This window comes from Alexandromys fortis, unplaced genomic scaffold (genome assembly GCF_014885135.2).
Source record: "Alexandromys fortis isolate MF-2015 unplaced genomic scaffold, M_Fortis_MF-2015_v1.1 scaffold_63, whole genome shotgun sequence".
Classification (NCBI taxonomy): Eukaryota; Metazoa; Chordata; class Mammalia; order Rodentia; family Cricetidae; genus Alexandromys; species Alexandromys fortis.
The window spans coordinates 6424315-6447221 of NW_026067953.1; the positions used below are offsets into that span (position 1 = coordinate 6424315).

The 22907-nt window shown below is 37.3% G+C and overlaps 1 protein-coding gene across 5 annotated transcripts in view; it reads right to left on the minus strand.

The window, feature by feature from the left end:
* Rps6ka5 (ribosomal protein S6 kinase A5) overlaps positions 1-22907 on the minus strand; it is a 170349-nt gene that overhangs the window by 113277 nt on the left and 34165 nt on the right. For 4 of the 5 annotated variants that reach the window (XM_050151452.1, XM_050151451.1, XM_050151455.1 and 1 more), the window contains one exon: positions 9480-9551. The exons of the other annotated variant lie outside the window; for it this stretch is intronic. In XM_050151452.1, coding sequence (XP_050007409.1) covers positions 9480-9551 — 72 coding nt within the window. The remainder of the gene's footprint in view (positions 1-9479; positions 9552-22907) is intronic. 5 annotated transcript variants of the gene reach the window in all.

Consider the following 22907-nt stretch of genomic DNA (forward strand, 5'->3'; position numbering starts at 1 on the left):
TAACCTCAATGCTGGGAGGCAGAGATGGGGGATGGGGCTCACGGTGAGAGAGACTAGCTGAACTGTTAAGTTCCAGGCTTCGTGAGAGACAGACAGACAGAAAGAAAGAGGAAAGAAAAGATGAGAAAGAATGCCCGAGGAAGTCATCTGATGCCAACTTCTGGCCTCCACATATAGGCACACATATACCTATATATTTGTACACACACACACACACACACTGCCCTACACAGGAATAAGTTTATTCCTACTAAGAGGATTAATGTTTGTTTTATCTAGAAACCACCAGTATAAGCTAAACTTCTGTTTGATTTTAGTTATTACATAGTACATACCACTGAAGTTGCATACCTATTGATACCCAGCTAATGGTTGAGCAAGCTTGAAAGACTTGCATTTCTTTTGTGCCCCCCACCCTCAAGCCAATGCTGAGCCAGAAAGTTTCTTCTCCACCCCTCTGCAGGCTGGATTTTTCTTCTTCTTTTCATGAGCAATCTGTACCTCTTCTGTGCCTTACATGTAATCTCCCATACCAAGAATGCAAACTAAAAATTTTAAAACTAGATCACAGGCCAACGGTGGTGACTTACACCTTTAATCCCAGCACTTGAGAGGCAGAGGCAGGTGGATCTCTGAGAGTTTGAGACTAGCCTGGTTTATAATAGCTAGTTCCAGGACAGCTAGGACTGTTACAAAGAGAAATCCTGTCTCAAAAAAAAAAAAAAAAACCAAAACAACAACAACACAAAAATCCGACTGACTTTTACTGTAGACTGTCCAGCAAAACGTATGCCTTTAAGGCACTTATCTCCTCTACATTCTTGCCCCCATTTCTCCCATTTACTCTTTTGAAGCTAAGGGTTTTCCTTATCCTTGACAGTTAACATATGCAGTCAGTGGCAGACCTAGTTTTTAAACTATATTTTATCCAGCACTTTGGGAATTTAATAATGAAAGGGGTTTTCAGGACATCTCAGCTGTCAATCTAACCTAAAAGAGAAAATAAAGTATCTTTCATTTCTACTCCTGTAACTGGAACATTCTGTCATATAAAACTGCCAGATCAAGGAATGAGACTAGTTTTACAATTCTTGTTACATACTATACAATGCAATATGAAAACTAATTAATATTTCATCTTCATAGGATGTTTTAGAAAGTTCAATAGATGTCAGAAGTCATCTCTTAGTGGTAAGAGATAGTAAGATTTAAGCATCATGTAGCTTTATCTATACCTGAACTAAAACATGATCTGAGTATGAAGGTTTTCCTGTAATTTACTTTTTGGAATAACTGGTATATCTCTATTGAAAAGGTAAAATGAATGAAAATTTAATTTATGAAAGCTGAAATGTAAAGACTTTCTTTTGGCCACTTATACTGCTAACTTCTACTTTTAATAAAGAGCATAATAAAAGCTAGCTAACATTTCTAAAACTTTAATATGAAAAATATCTAAATTTGTTGCAAGAACATAATCTCTAAAATACAGACATGGCAAATGTTGTAAGTTTACTAAAAAGTAGTCTGCTTTCAAATATTTAAGGATCACGACAAAGGTCCTGTAATATGAAATGCTTTCAAATATTCAAGGATCACGACAGAAGTCCTGTAATATGAAATAAATAAACTCATATTCATTCAATAGGCATTTACTGAGAAATTACTATGTACACATTACTCTTGATAAATTAACCAGAGAAAATTTCAAAAGTAAATGGGCTGCTATGTGGCCCAGGGGCCCCTTGAACCCAGCAACATTCCTGAGAGGCTACCCAGTTGCCCATGGTGCTCCTGCACCTTCATCAATCCTGATGCAATGATCAAAGTAAACTACAAATGGTCGTCTGCAACAGAGGCAAAGGAAGGTTTATGAAAAGAAATTTTAGCTGGCACTGCCACAGTTCAGTGAATTAAGACAACTTGAAAACTCACCTTTTTTTTTTTTTTTTGCCTTTTTATAGGTGAGTTGAGTCCATTTACATTAAGGAAGATTACTGATCAGTGATTCCTATCTGTTAATTTAGTTTTCATTGTTGGTGATGTTAATTTGTGCGTTTTGCCCTTCTTTGAGATTTGCTGCTATGAGACCACCACTGTCTGTGTTTTTTTTTTTTAAATAAGGTCAACCTTTTTATTTATTTATTTATTATGTATACAATATTCTGTCTGTGTGTATGTCTGCAGGCCAGAAGAGGGCACCAGACCTCATTCCAGATGGTTGTGAGCCACCATGTGGTTGCTGGGAATTGAACTCAGGACCTTTAGAAGAGCAGGCAATGCTCTTAACCACTGAGCCATCTCTCCAGCCCAACTGTCTGTGTTTTTGTTGGTGTAGCCAACTTCCTTGGGTTGGAGTTTTTCTTCTAGTATTTTGTGTAGGGCTGGGTTTGTGGCTAGGTATTGATGAAATCTAGTTTTGTCATGGAATATCTTGTTTTTTCCTTCTATGGTAATTGAAAGTTTTGCTGGGTATAGTAGTCTGGCCTGGTATCCATGGTCTCTTAATGTCTGCATATGCTTGAACACGACCTTCTGGCTTTCATTGTCTCCAGTGAGAAGTCAGGTGTAATTCTGATAGATCTACCTTTATATGTTACTTGGCCTTTTTCCTTTGCAGCTCTTAATATTCTTTCTTTACTCTGTAGGTTTAGTGTTTTGATTATTATGTGGCAAGAGGACTTTTTTTTTTTTTTGGATCCAGTCTATTTGGTGTTCTGTAAGCTTCTTGTATCTTCACAGGCATATCTTTCTTTTTAGGTTGGGAAAGTTTTCTCCTGTGATTTTGTTGAATATATTTTATGTGCTTTTGAGTTAAACTTCTACTTCTTCTATACCTATTATTATGAGATTTGGCCTTTTCATGGTGTCCCATATTTCCTGGATATTTTGGGTTAAGCTTCTGTTAGATTTTATGTTTTCTTTAACTCATGAGTCTATTTCCTCTATTGTACCTTTAGCACTTGAGATTCTTTCTCTCTTCCATCTGGATGTCAACATGTAGAAGAATGAAAATAGATGCATATCTATTGTCACGCACAAAACTCACGTCCAAATGGATCAAACACCTCAACATAAAGCCAACCACACTGAACCTCATAGAAAAAAAAAGTGGGAAGTACATCTGAACACATTGCCACAGGAGACCACTTCCTAAATATAACCCCAGTAGCACAGACACTGAGAGAAAACATTAATAAATGGGAGCTCCTGAAACTGAGAAGCTTCTGTAAATCAAAGGACATGGTCAACAAGACAAAATGGCAGGGTACAGAATGGGAAAAGATCTTCACTAACCCCACATCGGACAGAGGGCTAATCTCCAAAATATACAAAGAACTCAAGAAATTGGTCATCAGAACAATAATTCAGTAAAAAAAAAAAATGGGGTACACACCTTAACTCTCAACAGAGAAAATCTTAAAAGGCTGAAAGACACTTAAGGAAATGTTCAACATTCTTAGTCGTCAGAGAAATGCAAATCAAAACAACTCTGAGATTCCATCTAACACCTGTAAGAATGGCCAAGATCAAAAACACGAATGACAACTTATGCTGGAGAGGATGTGGGCTAAAGGGAACACTCCTGCATTGCTGGTAGGAATGCAAGCTGGTACAGTCCCTTTGGATAGAAGTATGGCAATTTCTCAGAAAATCAGGAAACAACCTTCCTCAAGACCCAGCAATACCACCTTTGGGTATATACCCAAAGGATGCTCAATGTACAAGGACATATGCCCAGCTATGTTCATAGCCGCATTGTTTATCATAGCCAGAACCTAGAAACAATCTAAATGCTCCTCCACTGAAGAGTGGATAAGGAAAATGTGGTACATTTACACAATGGAGTACTACACAAGGAGAAAAAAATAATGACAACTTGAGATTTACAGGCAAATGGATGGAGCTAGAAAACATCATTTTGAGTGAGGTAACCCAGACACAGAAAGATAATTACCACATGTAATCACTCATAAGTGGCTTTTAGACATAAAGCAAAGAAAACCAGCCCACGAATCACAACCCCAGAGAACCTAGAGAACAAAGAGGATCTTAAGAGAGACATACATGGATCTAGTCTACATGGGAAGTAGAAAAAGACAAGATCTCCTGAGTAAATTGGGAGCAAAGGGACCATGGGAGAGGGCAGAAGGGGAGGTGAGAGGAAGGGAGGGGAGCAGAGAAAAATATATAGCTCAATAAAATCAATAAAAAAATTAAAGAAAAAAAGAATTATTTGCAGATGATGTTTGCTTGTAAACTAGTCTGTTTGAAGTAGTTTGAATTCAACTAAATTTATCTGAAACCTAAATCTGTGTCTGTAAAAGTTATAATGCAGTGTGTCCTGTGTCAAGCATGATGTGGAGTACTCTGTTTCATTCTTTAAATTATAGTTTAATTCTTTAAACTTGTAGTTTCCAAAAGTTTAAAAGTTATAAAGAATTAATTATCTTGTAGTTTACATAAGAAAAAATAGTTCTCATTGTATTGTTCTAGTAGTCTTCAAAGCTTTACTACAGATATTCTCCTGACATTGTTCTAACTGTTCCATGTGTGTGTTAGCATGTTATTTAGTGTGCTTTGCAGGCTGATCCCTAATCTCTTGGACATCTAAGGCTTATGAATTATGTGTAAGATGCCTGATTAGATGGTACTATGGTATGAATGGGCAATGTCCCCCCATTGGTCCCCAGATGATGATACTGTTTTAGAAGGTTATGGGACCTTTAGGTTGTTAGTGCCTAGCTGAAAGAAGTGAGTCCCTGGGGGGATGGATCCTGAGGATTGTAGTCTCACCTAGGATCTGGCAAAGCACTCCTCCCTACTTCCTGATCCACAGAAATGTGAGCAAGCTGCTTCTTGCTTCTGATCCCGTGAATACCATTATGTCTTCACACTACAAAACTATTAGGAAAAATAAACCTTCCTTCCCCAAGAAAGGTCTGCCTGTCAGAGCAACAATGAAGTATGAATACAACTGGAGAGCAGGGACTGAGACAGCTTTTATGGAACAATGTCATTTTCTTGTGATCAGTTCATTCGGTTCATTCAGCTTGATAATCAAAATACAATACTCAGTTTAAAATCAAATAGCATTCACTTTCATGTTTCCCAAATGGAAATCTACTACCTTAGTTATTCGTTTTAAACATATGAAGTTATGTAAAACTCTTCAACCTTAGAGTACTTATAAAGTAGTAGTTAATGAATGCAAAGAGGTTAGAGAACTAGCAGTGTTAGATTAATGCAGTTTCAGTATTTTAATATGGATATTTTTTCATTTCCAGTAAAGAAGAATAAATTTTTGTTCTTTAAAGATGGGAAATAAGCTAGGTCGTGTACAGCTTTAATCTCAGTTCTCAGGAGGTAAATGGATCGCTATGAATTTGAGGCTAGCCTGGTCTACATGGCAAATTCCAGTCCAGCAAAGGCTACATAGCAAAAAAAAAAAAGAAAAGAAAAGAAAAAAGCAAATAATGGTGATGATGATGAAATAGGAAATGATAGTTAAGAGAAAAGTTCTACTTTAAAATCTTTGTATTATGTATTATATAGTAGACTTCATTCATTTATGAACTATCTTAGTTTTTCTGCCAATAAAATAAAGACAATGATGAGGGGGAAGGTATTTATCCAATGGCTATTTTTCTGAAATAGCAATAAATTCTAATCAGAAAAATGTACCAAGAGTGCTGAATTTCTGCAATTTTGTGTTGTCCCAGCATTGGTCTGTGTCTTCCATTTAAAGAAGGCCATACTGGGTTTATTCTAGAATGCCAAGAAGAACACAATGTTGGGCTCCAAGTGTCAGCAAATGAGCAGATAAACATAAACTACACAGATGCAGACAAAGGCCACAGACATCCAAGAGTTAAAACAGGCTTCCCACATGAGGGTCTCCTAGGTTGTGAGTCAAACAAGTAGGTGTTAGGCTATGCACCAGGTGCTGCACAGTTCTGTGACAATAATGGAAGTGTTCCTAGCTGTTCTAGTGGTAGAACCTGGTTTAGCTGAGAAGCTCTTAAAAACACCAAGATGCTACAAACTCTCCAAACATCATGGATGAAAGTGAGATTTTTAGCTGTAGTATTTTTCTGTCTCAGATTTCATACTGACACACAACTGTTAAACCCAACCCATAACAGACAAACAAGACCACTGTCATATCAAAGACAGTTTAGAACTGGAGACAATTTAGGCTAGGATTGATAAAACCTTTATACAAAACATTTAAAATTATGCACGACTTTTTGTAAACCATCTGAAAATGGAAAATAAATGCACCAATACAATTTAATCACTTGGCCAGAGAACAGAAACTATTAATGGATTTTGTTCTCAGGAAGTGAAAAAGAGTCACTATTCAAACTGGGGATTTGTTCCTAGGAATATACCCAAGAAATAAAAACTTAGGCTGACATGAAACACCATGTACACCTGTCACAGCACTCAAGTTTACACTTCACAGATGAAAACTGGCAACAACTCCAATGGTCACTGTCCTAGTTTCACTTCATTTGCTAAGATAAAAAAAATACATAACAAAAAGCAACTTAGGGTTTATTTTACTTTACAGTTACAATCTATCACTGTGGAGAAGTCAAGGCAGGAACGACTAACAGCTAGTCCCACCATGTCCACAGTCAAAAGCAGAGAGTATGAATGCATGTTTCTGCTTGCTTGTTTCTATTTCTCTACTTTTACAGCAGTCCAGGAACCCCTGCTAGAGAATGGTGCTATACACACTAGGCCCAGTCTTCCCACAATAACTAACTTAAGACAATCTCCCAAGAGATGTGCCCACCGGTGAACCTGATGCAGATAATGCAGTGTTGAAACCCTCCTCCTAAGAGTTTATAGTTACTAAGTGGACAGCTAAAGCTAACTATCATAGTCATCAGTCGTCAACTGATGAATGCGTGAAAAAATGTAATACACAAAGAATTATTTGGTCATAAAGGGAAAGAAGAGCTAATATGTGCTACAACATATTTTAACTCAGAGAACATTATACTATATGAAAGAAGCCAGTCACCAAAATCCACATAAAGTCTAGTTAGTGGTTTTTTGGGGGCAGAGAGGACTGTAAGCCTGCAAAGTAACAGCAAAAGGATTCAAAGTTTCTTCTTGAGGTTAAAACAAAAAGGTCTAAAGTTGATTGTGGTCATGGCTGCACAACTTTAAATACACTCAAAGCATTGACTGTGTATTTTAAATGGGTAAACCATATGATACACGCACTGTATCTCAATTAAGCAGACACTAAAAAGAAAGACGCTATGTTAATATAACACATAATGTGAGGAGAACTTGACCTGAAAAGCTTTTGACAATATTGTTGCAAACCACATCTTTTAAGGGAACCACAGATCTGGACTTGTTTTCCCCTTTTAGTAGATAAATACTATCTTTGAAACAGGAAACAAAGGTAGGGATAACCAACATTATTTTTCTATTTTGAAAGCATTCTTTCTTGTGGATTAGGTAAAGTGGGGCTCATTTAGTACCTTAAAAGTATACTTCTATACATGACCTAAAGGCGGGCAAGCACTGGAAAATATCCAAGTTGACAACCACACTAAGATTCTTTCTGGCATCACAGCCTTAACTGGTAGGAATACACCATCAGGCTTGTTCACTGGTATCTATCAAAGTTGGCTCTACACTGTATGCTAAATAACTCAGGGTGGCTACAAAAAAAACCCTTGTATGGCATGATCCAGAGCACCAACACTCACTACTAAATGACCTAAAGATAATTTGTACATGGAAACACATGTGAGGCTAGGGCAAAGGGAGCGATTATAGAAACCCAGATCTCCCTACTGCTGGTAAGCTGGCAATTGCTACATCCTACCAGATCTGAAAAATCTAAAAAGGCAGATGCTCCTTAAACTGTGAAGCTAAACTTTAATGAGAAAGATGATCTGTACTGTGAAACTCCTTCCATAGAAGTGCCTATGGCCTGCTAAGGAGAGAAACGAGTTCAGAGCTTCTTCAATAGAACTTGAGATAGGAGAATGAGAACAGCCAGTTCTCGCAGCTGTTGTAACTACAGAGCAGGATATTCCAGGGCCAGGACGGGTACAATAGGACAAGACTAGCTACAAGATTGGCAGGGCCCAGTGCAAGCATATGTGGCTTTGTTTGTGAATGACCTTGAGAAGAGTGACAGCAAAGCATACTGTACATAGGCTCTTCTGAGTGTAGGGATCTTCTAGAACTGCACAGATGCCCATGCATGTAAGACCAGCCTGATTTCTGAACAACAGGAGTCGAGACAGAGAATTTTCAAAGATATAGGAAAGAATAAAGCCAAAAAGAAAAAAAAAGAAAGAAAAAGAAAAAAAAAAAACCAAGATCACCAAGAGACTATCATGTTACCATTTGGGGATACACCCCAGATGTTTTTTCCATGCTAATACATGTAGACATTTGTTAACATAATTGTTTCTATTGTATAATTATGTAGTGTATATTCTCTTTGCCTTTTTTTTAAAAAAAATTATGACTTGGAAACGCTTTCTAAAATGTTAATGAATACAGATTATTTCAATCTTACATAGATGATAGGACATAAATAGAACTATGCTTCAATTAGCCAGACTCTTAAGTGTTGGGTTAATGACAGATCCTGACTTGTTCATTATTACAATGATGTGCTTTGAATTACAACAGCCTTAAGAGAAAACTAAATAAATCAATCAATTTAAATCATTTCATAAGGTGCTTGGCATATAACAAGCTCTTTATATGCTAGTAACTTCTAAAAACCAATACCGTGCCGAAGTAAAGACATACTGATTTACATTCCCAACATTAGATTTAAAAAGGCTTTTGTTATTGGCTTGTTTGTTGGGTAAGGTCTTGCTTTATAGCACAGGCTAGCCTTGAACTTTTGTTCGTGCTGCCCCATCTCAAGTGCTGGGATTGAGACATGATGTAGGAGTGTCTTCTATCTATCTGTTGCTTTCATTGATTAATTAATAAACTGCTTGGCCTGATAGGTCAGAACATAGGTGGGTAGAGTAGACAGAACAGGATGCTGGGTAGAAGGCAGTGAGGCAGACGCTATAGCTCTCTCTCCAAGATGGACGCAGGTTAAGATCCTTCCTGGTAAGCCACCACCTCGTGGTGCTACACAGATTATTAGAAACGGGTTAATTAAGATGTGAGAATTAGCCAATAAGAGGCTGAAACTAATGGGCCAGGCAGTATTTAAATGAATACAGTTTCTGTGTAATTATTTCGGGTAAAGCTAGCCAGCGGCTGGGTGGCGGGAAGCAGCCTGCCACTCCATCAACAGAGACAGACAAAAGAGACTCTTTAGTTTTCTGTCTGTCTGTCTGTCTTTCTGTCTTTCAACTGGACTCCGCATGCTGTTAAAACTGTCAATGACTTCTGCATGAAGGTTATCAATGCTGTGTCACAGAATAGCAAATACTTTCTGTTTAAAGGGGATTAAACCTGAGATTTACCTCCAGTTCCTAGGACCTTCAGCAGCTCAAAATTTTCAATTCCCACCTTCTCTGCATGTCCTGTTAAGTTGGCTAAAGAGAAAGAAAAAAAGAAAGAAAAAATTAAAGGGGTTGGCAACAGGAGGGCTCTGTGGGGGCTTTGGGGTATCAGCAAAGTTTTACTTCTTAACCTGGGGTGTTCCTATATAATTATTTGTATAGTTATATTTTTATATCCTAATTATAATAAAGCTTTTCTTAAAAATTTAGTGACTAGATAATATTTTTACCATAGGTTAAATCAACATAAAGTCTAGGAAGAAAACAAAAGTTATAATACACAGGTAGATTTGCAGTAACAATAGATAGACTTCCAAATATTAATTTATTAACAAATACAATGTGCCTAACTACCATACTAGATTCTGGGCTGTGCTCTAGTTCCATTTGTGCCACTAAACATGTAGCAAGAGTTAGTGTACACTAGCCATGTGCACACATTGTCTCAGTTCCCCATCGGAATGAGAGCAAAGATTTAGAGAACTAAGATCCCTGTCAGCTCTAAAATTCTAAGGGTGTGTGTAAATATACAAATTCTTCAAAACTTATTCTGTCCTAAATAAAAAAAAAGCATGTTATACTGAGCATTTTCACAGTACTCCCCACTGGGCTCTGGTCCTACCCTATTCCATGTGAAAAGGCTGTCTGGAGAAAAGTGAGGAACAGGGAACTCTGGTGGGAAAAACTGAAAATCAATGGCTTTAGCAAAATTAAATGGTTTTTTCCCCCACAGGACCTCACAGATTCTGTACTATAAATCTTCAAGGCTGAGATATGGCATTCTTAAAATTTATTTAACAAATTCCTCTTACTAATAATGCCAATAAATATTATGTGAACTAGCTTTCTATAGAAGCTGTCAAGAAATGTTTGATTCAACTACTAGTTGTACCACTTAAATGCTGTGTACCCTTGAACAAACTACTTCTCTGGGTGTCAGTTCCCAATAATGTAAGATAGGGATAATTAACAATAATAACTCTACCCCCACAATATGCTGGTGTCTACAATCTATTGAAAGCATTAGAATGGCAAGATGAACTGATGGCTAAATATAATTAGCTATATAGTAAAACAAATATAGCAAACATAGAATTTAAACAGTAACTGTAAGAGTGTTCAGCGTACAAATCTTTCAAAATATCTGTAAAATAACAAAAGCCTCAAGAAGTTCTTATGAAGATTGAAAGAGTCAAATTTTATACAGTAAATTTATACAGCAATTGGTGTAATCAAGTTAAGTATTTAAAAATAAAAGTTTGAGACCATAGTTATAAGAAAATTAGGTTCAAATAAAACTTGGAGCTATAAGTTTGAGGCAGTATTTTGTTGAATATTCTAAATTAAAGTTTTAATTATTTTAATCTAAAAAAATTTAAGGGACCAGTAAGTCTTCAGCAGGTAATGGGCCCAACCAGTTCACCATGACTAAGGTTTTTGTTTGGGGTATGTGATGATTTGAATTAATATGGCCCCCATAGAGTCATATATTTGCATGCTCAGTCCCCCAGCTGATGAACTGTTTGGAAAAGATTATAAGGTGCAGACTTGCTGAGGGAAATTTGCAGTTAGGGGTGGGGTCTAAGATTTTAAAAGTCCACACCAGGCCTAAAGCCTCTCTCTCTGCCTGCTGCCTGTGGGATCAGGACATAAAGCTCTCAGCTACTGTTCCAACACCATGCCTACCTGCTTCCTGATATGATGATAATGGACTAATCCTCTACAAGTATAAGTAAGGCCCCATTTAACTACGTTCTTTCATAAGAGTTGCCTTGGCCATGCTGTCTCTTCGTAACAATAGAACACTGACTAAGACAAGGAACAGGACTAACAAAAGCAAACAATAAATATTAAATTACACAGATTGTGAAACAAATACATACTCAAACATGGGAGTCTAAATAGTTCTCACTTCTGAGCTATTGTTTTGTCAGTACAATTAAAGCCTTTGAACATGAAGATCTAAAAATAAACTGCATTTTTCTTAATTGTTAGCCTAAAGAACAAGAGCTCAAACTTCCAAGTAAAAAATATTAACATTATTAGACTAAGACTTAAAATATTTACAGATTTTATTTTACCTTAAAGGTGAAATAAACATTACCAACTATATAACTGTCTTCTACACTTATGAGACAGTCACAAGACTAATAAAGTTCAAATCACATTGCTCAGAAGATATGAGCCTCAGGCTTGGAACCAAGGTACTAGAGCGCTGAAGCAGTTAGAACTGTCCATTGTCTTTTTTCCCAACATACCACAAAGGAGGTGGTACTTTATTGTGGTTGTGAGAGACAGCAGCCTTTGTTCCTTCTCCAATTCCAATTATGCCTCCACTAGACTCCCTTTCTAGTTCTTCCCACAGGTAAGAAGGTTTAGAAACCCATGCATGAACCCAAAATTGTGAAAGAAAACTCAAAATTACATTTTTTCAAAACATGAATAGGTAGGGGGCACATTAGTAGAAGCTGGTAGAGTTACTACATTCAAATGATCAACTCCTACACAAGACGTTCTTTTAAAAAATACATTTATTAGTTATTTATTGTAATGTGTGTGTGTTCTGATGCACATGTGACAATCAGAATACATTTTTTGGCAGTCTTAGGGCCAGCCAAAGAAACACCCTAGCCCTGAAACACGAACCACTGAAATAAACTTTAGCCCTAAACCCAGAACAAAAGAAACACACCTTGACCCTGGGACCAGAGCCAAAGAAACACACTTTGGCTCTAGAACCAGAGCCAATGAAAGAAATATGTCCTGGCCCTGAAACTAGAGCCAAAAGGTTAAAAAGTGCCAATGAAAGAAATACAAGTTTGGCCCTGAAACCAGAGCTGTCCCTGACCAACCAAACCAACCAATCCCTGAGCAGGAAAACTAACCAATCCCTGTGCAGAAAATCTTCTCCCTGGGAAAACTCTGCCCCTAAGAAGTTCTATATAAGCCCCATTGGCCTGTTCAGTTATCAGCTGTCCTTTCCCACCCTGGCAGAGGCAGCCACTCTCCTGGATTCCTCCTTTCCAAATAAATCTCTTTCTTAAAAGTGTTTTGGGTGACAATCTTTTGCTGGCCTGGAACAGAATCTTTGCTGAAAGGTTCCCTTTGTGTGGGGGGGCGGGGGTGGGGGGATGAACATAAAAAAAATAACTTGAGCAGAACTTTGCTGAGAGGCTCCCTCAAGGGTGCTGAGCAGAAAAAGTAAGAACTCTTCACCTAGAGCCAGAAGAGATTGCTGTATTTCTGAAGGGGGTTCCCTTTTAACAGAGTGAGGCAGAAGTAACATCTTGGGCTGGAGCTTAGGAGAAATGGATAGTTCTACTGGTAGCCCCCTTTAAGGGGGCTGGGCAGAGTACAGCTCAGCTGTTAAGAGCTCTCTCTCAGAGAGGAGCAGGATTGCCATACCCTGTGGGAGACCATCCCCGACTGCAACCTAGCTGTAGGAATAGCCTGGCTTCCCAACAAGTCAGGATACCTTTCTTTCCCTTCAGAGCTATAACACTCACAGTCAGGTCTCTCCTATCATGTGGGTCCCAGCGACCAAACTCAAATTGTCAGTCTCTACAGAAAGCACCTTTACTTCTTGATCTATCTCATCTGCACTTTTGAATTTTGGTTTGACTTCTTAGGGAAAACAGAATATTCTCTTGCTCTTCTCCTTCAATGTATACAGTTAGTTAGCAAAATAGATGTGGCTATCTTGATGCTGTATTTTGATCATTTTGTTTATCTGACAACAGAGGGTAACAGGATGAATATATTCACAATATACTATGTACATCTATAAAATGGTCAAAAGTTAAATAAAAATTTAATTTAATTTTTAAAAAGAGACAGGAAAGAAACTGTTTCCTTTCTTTCCCTGCTATCTGCCATACGGGAGAGCACTCATTGGGGTCTGAAGCTGATGATGCCTGATTCTGGGCATTTCAGCCTCCAGAACAGAGTCAGGACTGTTTATTGAGTTTTCTTTCTTTGAGAGTAGTTTTTGGTTTTAGATAAAGTCTCAGTCAATAGCAGAGGCTGGCCAGAAATTATGTAATTCAGGCTAGCTTCAAATTTGCAGCAATTCTGCTTGGGCCTCTCAGGTTCTGAGTCTAAGTGTGAGCCACCACTCTCAACTTGTATGTTGGTTTCACCACTCAAATGATGGTGGTATTTTTAATACAAGAGTCTGAATAAGACAACTGGAGTCCACTAACTAATCTGCTCTCCCTTCTAAATTCTAAGTCACAAGCCTAAACACAATGGTCCTGAGATTAAGATTAGATGGAGTTGGTTGGAAAGGAGAAAGCCTCACTTGGACTGCAAGCCTAAATTTCCTACAGAGATTATATAATAGCTCTGTACTGACATGCTGGTAGTACACATAGCTATTACTAAGGTGACACTCTGATTCCCAGGAGTTAACTGCTGTTCTGCGCAGACAAGTCCTTTGTGGATCCTGAAAGTTAAAAGAGCAGGCTGGAAGATCAAAGTTTGGGCATTTATGCTTCTAACAGCAAAATAATACCAAACCACAACATGAGCCTAAACCCTGAAAGAGTTAACCCCTTCCCCCACAAAAACCACCTTATGAGAACTCTTCACAATTAAAGCAAAACAGCAGTCTGAGCTGTTCAGATGTTCAGAGCTGGCATCTATCCTGGTGCCCACATGAGGTGGGCAGTTAAATGCTAATAATTCTAGATTAAAATACTACTTCATATCTTTCTAAGGTGTCCTATAAGCCTTAGTTTCTATTGCTAATTAACTAAATCAGAGGCAGAAGAATCTATGGGAGTTCAAAACCAGCCTGGTTCACAAAATGAATTCCAGTCCAGTTGGGGATACTCAATGAGACCCTGTCTAAAAATAATAGATAATTAAAAAGTTTTGTTGAAAATTCCTACAATATAGCCTAATCACAGTTTCCCCTCTTCCATCTTCCAGATCTCGCCCCCATCGATGTCTGGCTTGAAACTGTGTTGTGTGTCCTCTGCGTGCTGCCACAGTCTCTGTGAGTTCCTATGTGTGTCAGTCTTACTGGCTCCATTTCCTTGGTGTCTTCCATCCCCTCTGGTTCTTACATTCTTTCTGCCTCCTCTTCCACATAGTTCCCTGCCAATTACAGATTCTTTCTGCAGCAATACATCGCTAAACTTAATCTAAATTATTATTTAATAAAAGGCAAGTGTAAACAATTTTAATGCTTGCACAAAATAAGTCTAAGAAAATTCTTTTCTCAATACGATATGCTGAAAACTCCTTCACTTCTTGATTAATGTCATCTTCTTTAATGCATGCTCTTTGGTTTAATGGTCACTTCTGACAGTGAATATAACTATCTCTTTGTAAGTACATTAAATGTTTTTAATGTTAAAACTCAAATGAATACTAAAATGATCCACTTTAAAAATTTTGATTTATTAACAATTCTTAAAGAAAAAAACTTACATGACATAATAGATTTACAAGAATTAGTTCCTGTCAAGTGGTGGTTCGAAGCCAGCCTCATCTACAGAGCAAGTTCCAGGACAGGCTCCAAAGCTACAATACTGAAAACAGCCTGGTACTGGCATAAGAACAGAAGACAGGAGGACCAATGGAACTGAACTAAAGAACCAGATATTAATCTACACACCTTCGAACACCTGATTTTTGACAAAAAAGCAAAAAATGTCAAATGGAAAAAAGAAAGCATATTCAACAAATGGTGCTGGCATAACTAGATATCAACATGTAGAAGAATGAAAATAGACCCATATCTATCACCATGCACAAAACTTAAGTCCAAATGGATCAAACACCTTAACATAAAGCCAGTCACACTGAACCTTATAAAAAGAGAAAGTGGGAAGTACACTTGAACACATTGGCACAAGAGATTACTTCCTAAATATAACCCCAGCAGCACAGACACTGGAGAAACAAATAATAAATGAGACCTCCTGAAACTGAGAAACTTCTGTAAAGCAAAGGACACAGTCAACAAGACAAAACGACAGCCTATAGACTGGGAAAAGATCTTCACTAACCCATATCAGATAGAGAACTGATCTCTTAAATACACAAAGAACTCAAGAAATTGGTAATAAAAGAACAAATAATCCAGTAAAAAAAAATGGAATACAGAGAACGCTCAACAGAGGAATCTATAATGGCTAAAAGACACCTAAGGAAATATTCAACATCCTTAGTTGATGTAGGAGGGTATTCTGTCTATATGTTACTTTCATTGGTTAATAAAGAGACTGCCTTGGCCTTTTAATAGGGTAGAAAATTAGGTGGGCGGAGTAGACAGAACAGAATGCTGGGAAGAAGGCAATGAGGCAGATGCCATGATTCTTCGACCCGAGACAGATGTAGGCTAGAATCTTCCCAGTAAGCCACCACTTCGTGGTGGTACACCGATTATTGGAAATTGGTTAATCAAAATGTGAGAGTTAGCCAATAAGAGACTAGAACTAATGGGCCAGGCAGTGTTTAAATGAATACAATTTGTGTGTGGTTATTTCGGGGCATAAGCTAGCCAGGCAGTCAGGAGCTGGGTGGCAGGAAGGCAGCCTGCAGCTCCTATCTACACTTAAGTCATCAGAGAACTGCAAATCAAAACAACTCAGATTCCATCTTATACCTGTAAGAATGGCCAAGATCAAAAATACTGCTGACAACTTATGCTGGAGAGGATGTGGGGTAAAGGGAACACTCCTGCATTGCTGGTAGGAATACAAGCTGGTATAGCCCCTTTGGATGTCAGTGTGGCAATTTCTCAGAAAATTAGAAAACAACCTTCCTCAAGACTCAGCAATACCACTTTTGGATATATATCCAAAGGATGCTCAATCATGCCACAAGGACATGTTCTCAACTATGTTCATAGCAGCTTTGTTTGTCATAGCCAGAACCTGGAAACAAACTAAATGCCCCTTAACCGAAGAATGGATAAGGAAAATGTGGTACATTTACACAATGGAGTACTACACAGCAGAAAAAAATAATGACATCTGAATTTTTGCAGGCAAATGGATTGAGCTAGAAAACATCATTTTGAGTGAGGTAACCCAGGCACACAAAGAGAAGTATCACATGCACTCAACTCTTAAGTGGTTTTTAAACATAAAGCAAAGAAAACCAGTCCACAAATCACAATCTCAGAGAACTTAGACAACAATGAGGACCCTAAGAGAGACATACATAGATCTAATATACATGGGAAGTAGAAAAAGACAAGATCTCCTGAGTAAATTGGGAGCATGGGGACCTTAGGGGAGGATTGAAGGGGAAGGGAGAGGCAGGGAGGGCAGCAGAGAAAATGTAGAGCTCAATAAAAATCAATAAAAAAAAAGAAAATAAAGGAAAAAAGATACACAGAGAAACCATGTCTTGAAAAGCAAAAAACAAAAACAAAAGTTCCTGAGAAGGGCATAGTATGAATCTATAGTCCCAAGCACTAGGGAAGTGAGACAGGAGAATTGCAACTTTGAAACTGGTTGGCCTACAAACTTGGAGACAGGGGGAAAGAGAAAAAAATTAGTTTGTTACATCCTAACTGAATCCTCTAAACCCAGTCTATATTTAATATATTCTAATACAGACTCATGCAGTTTGGGAAATATGACTGGCCTGTCTTATTTTTATCTTTATTGTGGTAAAATTCATGCAAAAGAAAATTAACTTAGTCATTTTCAGTGTACTGTTATTAAATTCATTATGTTGTTATACAGTCATCACCACCTGTGCAACTTCCAACTCGTGAAACTGAAATCCCTATGATCAATAAGTAACTGCTCCTCAAACCCTCTTACTCCTAACAATCAATTTTGGCTACTCCATGTGTCTTTATTTAAGTGGGATCACTCCTTACTCTGGCTACCTCATTTCACTAAGCATAAAATCCCTAAATTTCATCCATGTTGAAGCATATGGCATGTCTCAAATTTTTCTTCTTTTAAAAAACTGAATAGCATGTCCCTGTATGTATATACTACATTTCCTTATACAGTCATCTGTCAATGAAAGTGGTTTGATCTGTTGGGGAGGGGGGTGTCCCTAACAGTGGGACCAGGACTTATCCTGGGTGTGGGAACTGGCTTTTTGCAGCCCATTCCCTATGGTGGGATACCTTGCTCAGCCTTGTTACATGGGGGAGGGGTCTTGGTCCTACCTCAACTTGGTATACCAGACTTTGTTGACTCCCCAAGGGAGGTCTTACCTCCTCTGAGGAGTGGATGGGGGGTGGGATGGGGAAAACTGGAGGTGGGAGACTGGGAGGGAGGGAGAAATGGGGATGGTATGTAAAATGATAAATAAATAAAAATAAAATAATTCAATTCTTTAAAAAATTCTCCCCATATTTAAAAAAAATTATTGCAAAAATTATCCAGTGTCACTGTTTAACAACAACAACAAGAAAAGATATTTGGTAGATCTAAAATAGACCTTGAAGTTTAAGAGATGGCTCAGCAGTTAAGAACATGTAAATAAGTAAAGAAGACTAGAATTTGGTTCTCAGCACCTATACCCAGTGGTTGGGAGCTCCTAATCACCCATTAACTCCAGTTCCAGGAGATCTGACACCCTTCTCTGGTCTCCTCAGGCAGTGACACCCATATGGCACACAAACACCAATACATAAAAATAAATCTAAAAGTTAAAAAATTAAGTAGATCTTTAAAATATGTCCTAACACTATACCCCCAAAATAACTAACATTGATTTTTACATATTCTTCACAGCATATTTCAGCCACAAATCTATGATTGATGAATAGTTTCTTAATCCAACTTTCTAGGCAATTCAATTATCAAACATAATTTATAATACGTATCACCTATTATCTCTTAAGTCATAAATGTTTAACTCAAACTTCCCATTCTCATGGAAAAAAATCAATCAGTAAAAACACATTTTTTTATTCTATTGCCATAGTTTCTGTTAAGCACATGTAATCAAATATGCTAAAATCACTTGATTACATCCATTTGATTACATTCACTTATATTAAAGCTAAGAGGTTTAATTTTTTTCAAGAGGTTTAATTTTTTAAGCTGTCATTATAAACATATTTATTGAATTGAATAAATTATCTGTTAAAATCTTTGCATGGTTTAATGTTATAACATCTTATTTATTTTACAAAATTAATTTATGAGAGAAATGCAATTATTTCCCTAAATTAGTATATAAAAATAGAGGTGCAGAACACTTGTTAGCTCATAGTCACTTGACAGATGACAGAGCTAAGTTTTAGATAAAAGTTGTCTGGTCTAAAATATTTTTTTCTTTTTTTTTTAATTAAGAGGTTTAATTTTTAATGTGCTTTTGCAAATTCAAATTTCTACAGAAATTTTACTTCTACAGGGTTACTTGCTCAGCCATTTTACCTCTACTGGCTTCTGATATGGGCTGAATATTTGTGTCCCTTTGAAAAAATTAATGTGGAAATCTAATCCCAAATGTGATGATATTAAGTGATGGTTCCATTGTGAAGTGATTAAAACTCTACCATCATAAGTAAGATAATCATTCTTGTACAAGCTTGAAAGAAGCTATATGAGGACCCAGCAGGAGGGGCTACCTATGATGGAGAGCTCTTACTAGACACCTATTCTGCCAGTATTCTGATCTTGAAGTTCTTGAACTATGAGAAACAAATTTATATTGTTTATAATATCTAATCCAGTTATCTGTTATAGCCCAAACAGAGTAATGTGGTCCCCCAGCAAAGTACAAGAACTGTAAGACAGTTCAAATGGCAGAACAAGGAATAAAAAGAGGAAGTTCTAGAGTTTCAAAATTGATTCTAATAAGACAGTAGAACATCCCAAAGGGTTGCTGTGCTTTTTCTAGATGAGAAACTGAAGTTCTATTCAGACATGTGAACAAAGTTGTAAAGAAAGGGCTGTGGCTAAAACTTAAATAAGAAAAAAAAACCTTTAAGAGACCACACACACACACACACACACACACACACACACACACACACGATCATTACTTGGAGCCATGAGTCAAGCAGAAAGAGACAAAAACAAATAAAAGTCAGTTACAAAACTAGCCACCACCTAAGCAAATGCAGAGAACATCAATAAGAGATAAGTACTGATGAAGTCAAAGGCAGCAGGATGGTACAGATGAGTGGAGACTGAGTCATCCTAACTCAGGGTGACTATTGGTTTTTTTTTGGAGATTTTTTTTTATTTATTCAAAAGTTTTTTTTTTTCATTTTACATACCAACCACAGTTCTCCCTCATCCACTCCTCAGAGAGGGTAAGGACTCCCATGGGGAGTCAACAAAGTCTGGCAGATTAAGTTGAAGCAGGACCAAGCCCAACCTCCCCTGTATCTAGGCTGAAGAAGGTATTCCTCCATAAGGAATGGGCTCCAAAAAGCCAGTTCATGCACAGGGGATAAATCTTGGTCCTACTGCAAGTGGACCCACAGACTGCCAAGCCACAGAACTGTTACCCACATTCAGAGGGCCTAATTTGGTCCTATTTTTTTTTTTTTTCTGGGATTCTTATAGAAGAATGCTTGAACAGTCCCTAGACAGGGGTCTTGAACTATTTACAAATGAAGAAATCCACTGAGTAGAAGAGAGCCAGTGAGCTGTGCATGCATGCATTTCTCTCTGCTCTATATTGGATGTGATAGGATTAGCTGTTTGACATTCCTAACTTGACTTCCCCACAATGATAGACTGTAATTCTGAACTGTACATGGAAATAAACTCCCTTCTCCCTTAAGTGGCTTTCTGTCAACACAATGAAAATGAAAGTCGAATATAGTAAGAACAAAGCAGCCTCTTCCATGATACAAGCAGTTCAATGTTGTCAAACTGCCACTAGATAGTTCCTTATCACTCTGAGCAATGTTGCTATATTAGGTTTCAGTGTTAGTCTCTGCTGTAAGCAGATTGCATACTTGGCATCAGCTGTAGCCAGACTGGCCTCCATGAGTAAAATCCATGTTACTGAGCCCATATATGATCCCCATCCTTTTTTGCCACAGTCATTTTGTTCATTAGTCCCTTGAGCCATTACAGAGAGACAAGACAGAGAGCTAACTAGTGTCTACAGAATACATTATTGCACTACTGCTTATTATATCCTTTCCTGTTGCAATCAAACTTTTGGTGGGCACTGATACATGACACAAATACCATCATGATTTTCTCACTTCATGAGTTCTAACCACAAACCTCTTCAGTGGGCTTTCCTAGTCTCCACTTTCTAATGGTATTCCGTCTAACCTGACTAACTAGCCAAACTAATGGCTATATAGTACACAAGTTAGTGTAGAATCACCCATCTGTAGACAGAAGTTTCTGTGCTGCCCAGTCCCATGGCCAATCAGTCCCAACTAAACATACAGAGGTTTATATTAATTATAAACTGTTTGACCTATTGCTCAGACTTCTTACTAACTAGCTCTTACAAGTTAAATTCACCCATAATCCTTGTCTATGTTTAGCCATGTGGCTTCGTACCTTTATTTCCTCCGCATTTGGCTGGTGACTGACTCTCTGCCTTTCCTCTTCCAAGAATTCTCTTAAGTCTTGTTGCCCAAGCCTATACTTCCTATCTGGTTACTGACCAATCAGTGTTTTATTAAACCAATATGAGTGATAAATCTTTGCAGTGTACAAGAGCATTATCCCACAGCACCCTCTGATCATTACTTCTTCCAAGCAAATAAACATCCATATACACCATGCAGAAGTCTCCCATTTACAAGAGTTCCCTTCACAACTGCTCCCAAGCAATGACTAGGAAAGAAGTGGTAAAGCTGCAAATGCCCACTTTGATGTGGTACCTGTGTATCATGCAGAAATATTACGAGCCATGCCAAAGTTTTCTACTCCTCTGCCAACTAACCAAAAAGGACTCTCCATGTACAGACAGGGAGCAGGCAGCAGTGTAGCAGCAATGAGAAACATAGGTGTTTAGACCACTTCAAGTAACTTTACCTTTAGAACCTGTTTGGCTCAATATACCACTTCCATTTCGTGACAGAATGCAGCTTTCCTTTTGTGAAGGGAAATTTGCTTTACTTGAAGTCTACCAATTTAAGTATTACTCTCATCTAACAAATCTCAAAGAAAGACCCAGAGTAGTGCTTTACCACTATCTGGGTACCCTAGATCAAAAAAGTATAATATTAAATGTATTTAATAAAATGTATTTTAAAAATGTATTTAATAAAATGTATTTTAAAATATAATATTAAATGTAAATGTCTATATATGTATAAGGACAAAATACCAACAAACAAATAATTAAGGGTAAATAAATACATGATAAATTAATCAAAGTTTATAAATGTGCAAGTTATCTAGTTACTTCTGCATCTCTGGAATTTAGTTAGATCACTTTTTTCACTGACCAGTGTATAATATACCTGTATTTAGAAATACAAAAACCTATAACATTCTGCAGGGTAGCATTGTGCTAACACCTTGTAAGAAAATTACAAGCACTGACTGCTTAAGTGGTTTTGGAGTTCATACTAAGTCTGAAATAAGAAACGTGGAGGTGCCTATGCCTATAGCTCTTTACCAATTCTAAGTTCCTCCTTGTACTGCTTGACTTTTTTCTTTGAAGTTAGAAGTGGACTTGGTTGACAGTAAAACTGAGGTTAAAGGAGAGTACATATTATACATCTAGCTTCTTTGGTCCCTGGTTTTCACAGCATTAGGTTATATAATTTGCTGTGAGTTAAAATTAACATCTTAAAGTAGGATTATTGTTAATAAATGAGCTGTCAGTAGCCCTTTCAAAGTTTTAGAGCTCTAAGCACAAATTATTCCAAACTAGCGTGTGATTCAAGGTTGCCACATTTAGTGCCAATAGAAATCAAACTGGCACTATTACCAGCATGTGGTCTGAAAAACAGCAAAAGGGAAGGGTGTTGATAAAGTATTTTCTCACAAAAGAATTGAGTGCAGAGGTGACAACAAAATTGGAATAGAAACATGATGTTATAACTCAGAAGAAACAATGAGCTGCTACACTTTCATATATCAAACTAAATCTGATTCTTGGGAACATTACTTGGGACTGTTCAAAACTAACATCCTGCATGAAAGAATTCAAAATTTATCAAAAAATAAAAATATTTTTGGTAGTACTTCAGAAACTGGAATATATTACTTATTTTAATGAATTTATCATTTGTAAAAAAGCTATTTTTACTTACCAAAATACTGAAGTCTAACTTTTAATGTAAATGAAATTCTGAATTTAAGAAGAAATGTTGTGTTGAGTGTAAATAGGGCAGACCTGTTCTATATCTACTCTAGATTAAGATTTGAGGCATGACTGTCTATAATCCTCATATCAAATGGTTAATAATTTATGAACTAACAAATGGAGAAGGCAGTTTTAAAAATAAGGTTCTACAAAATATCT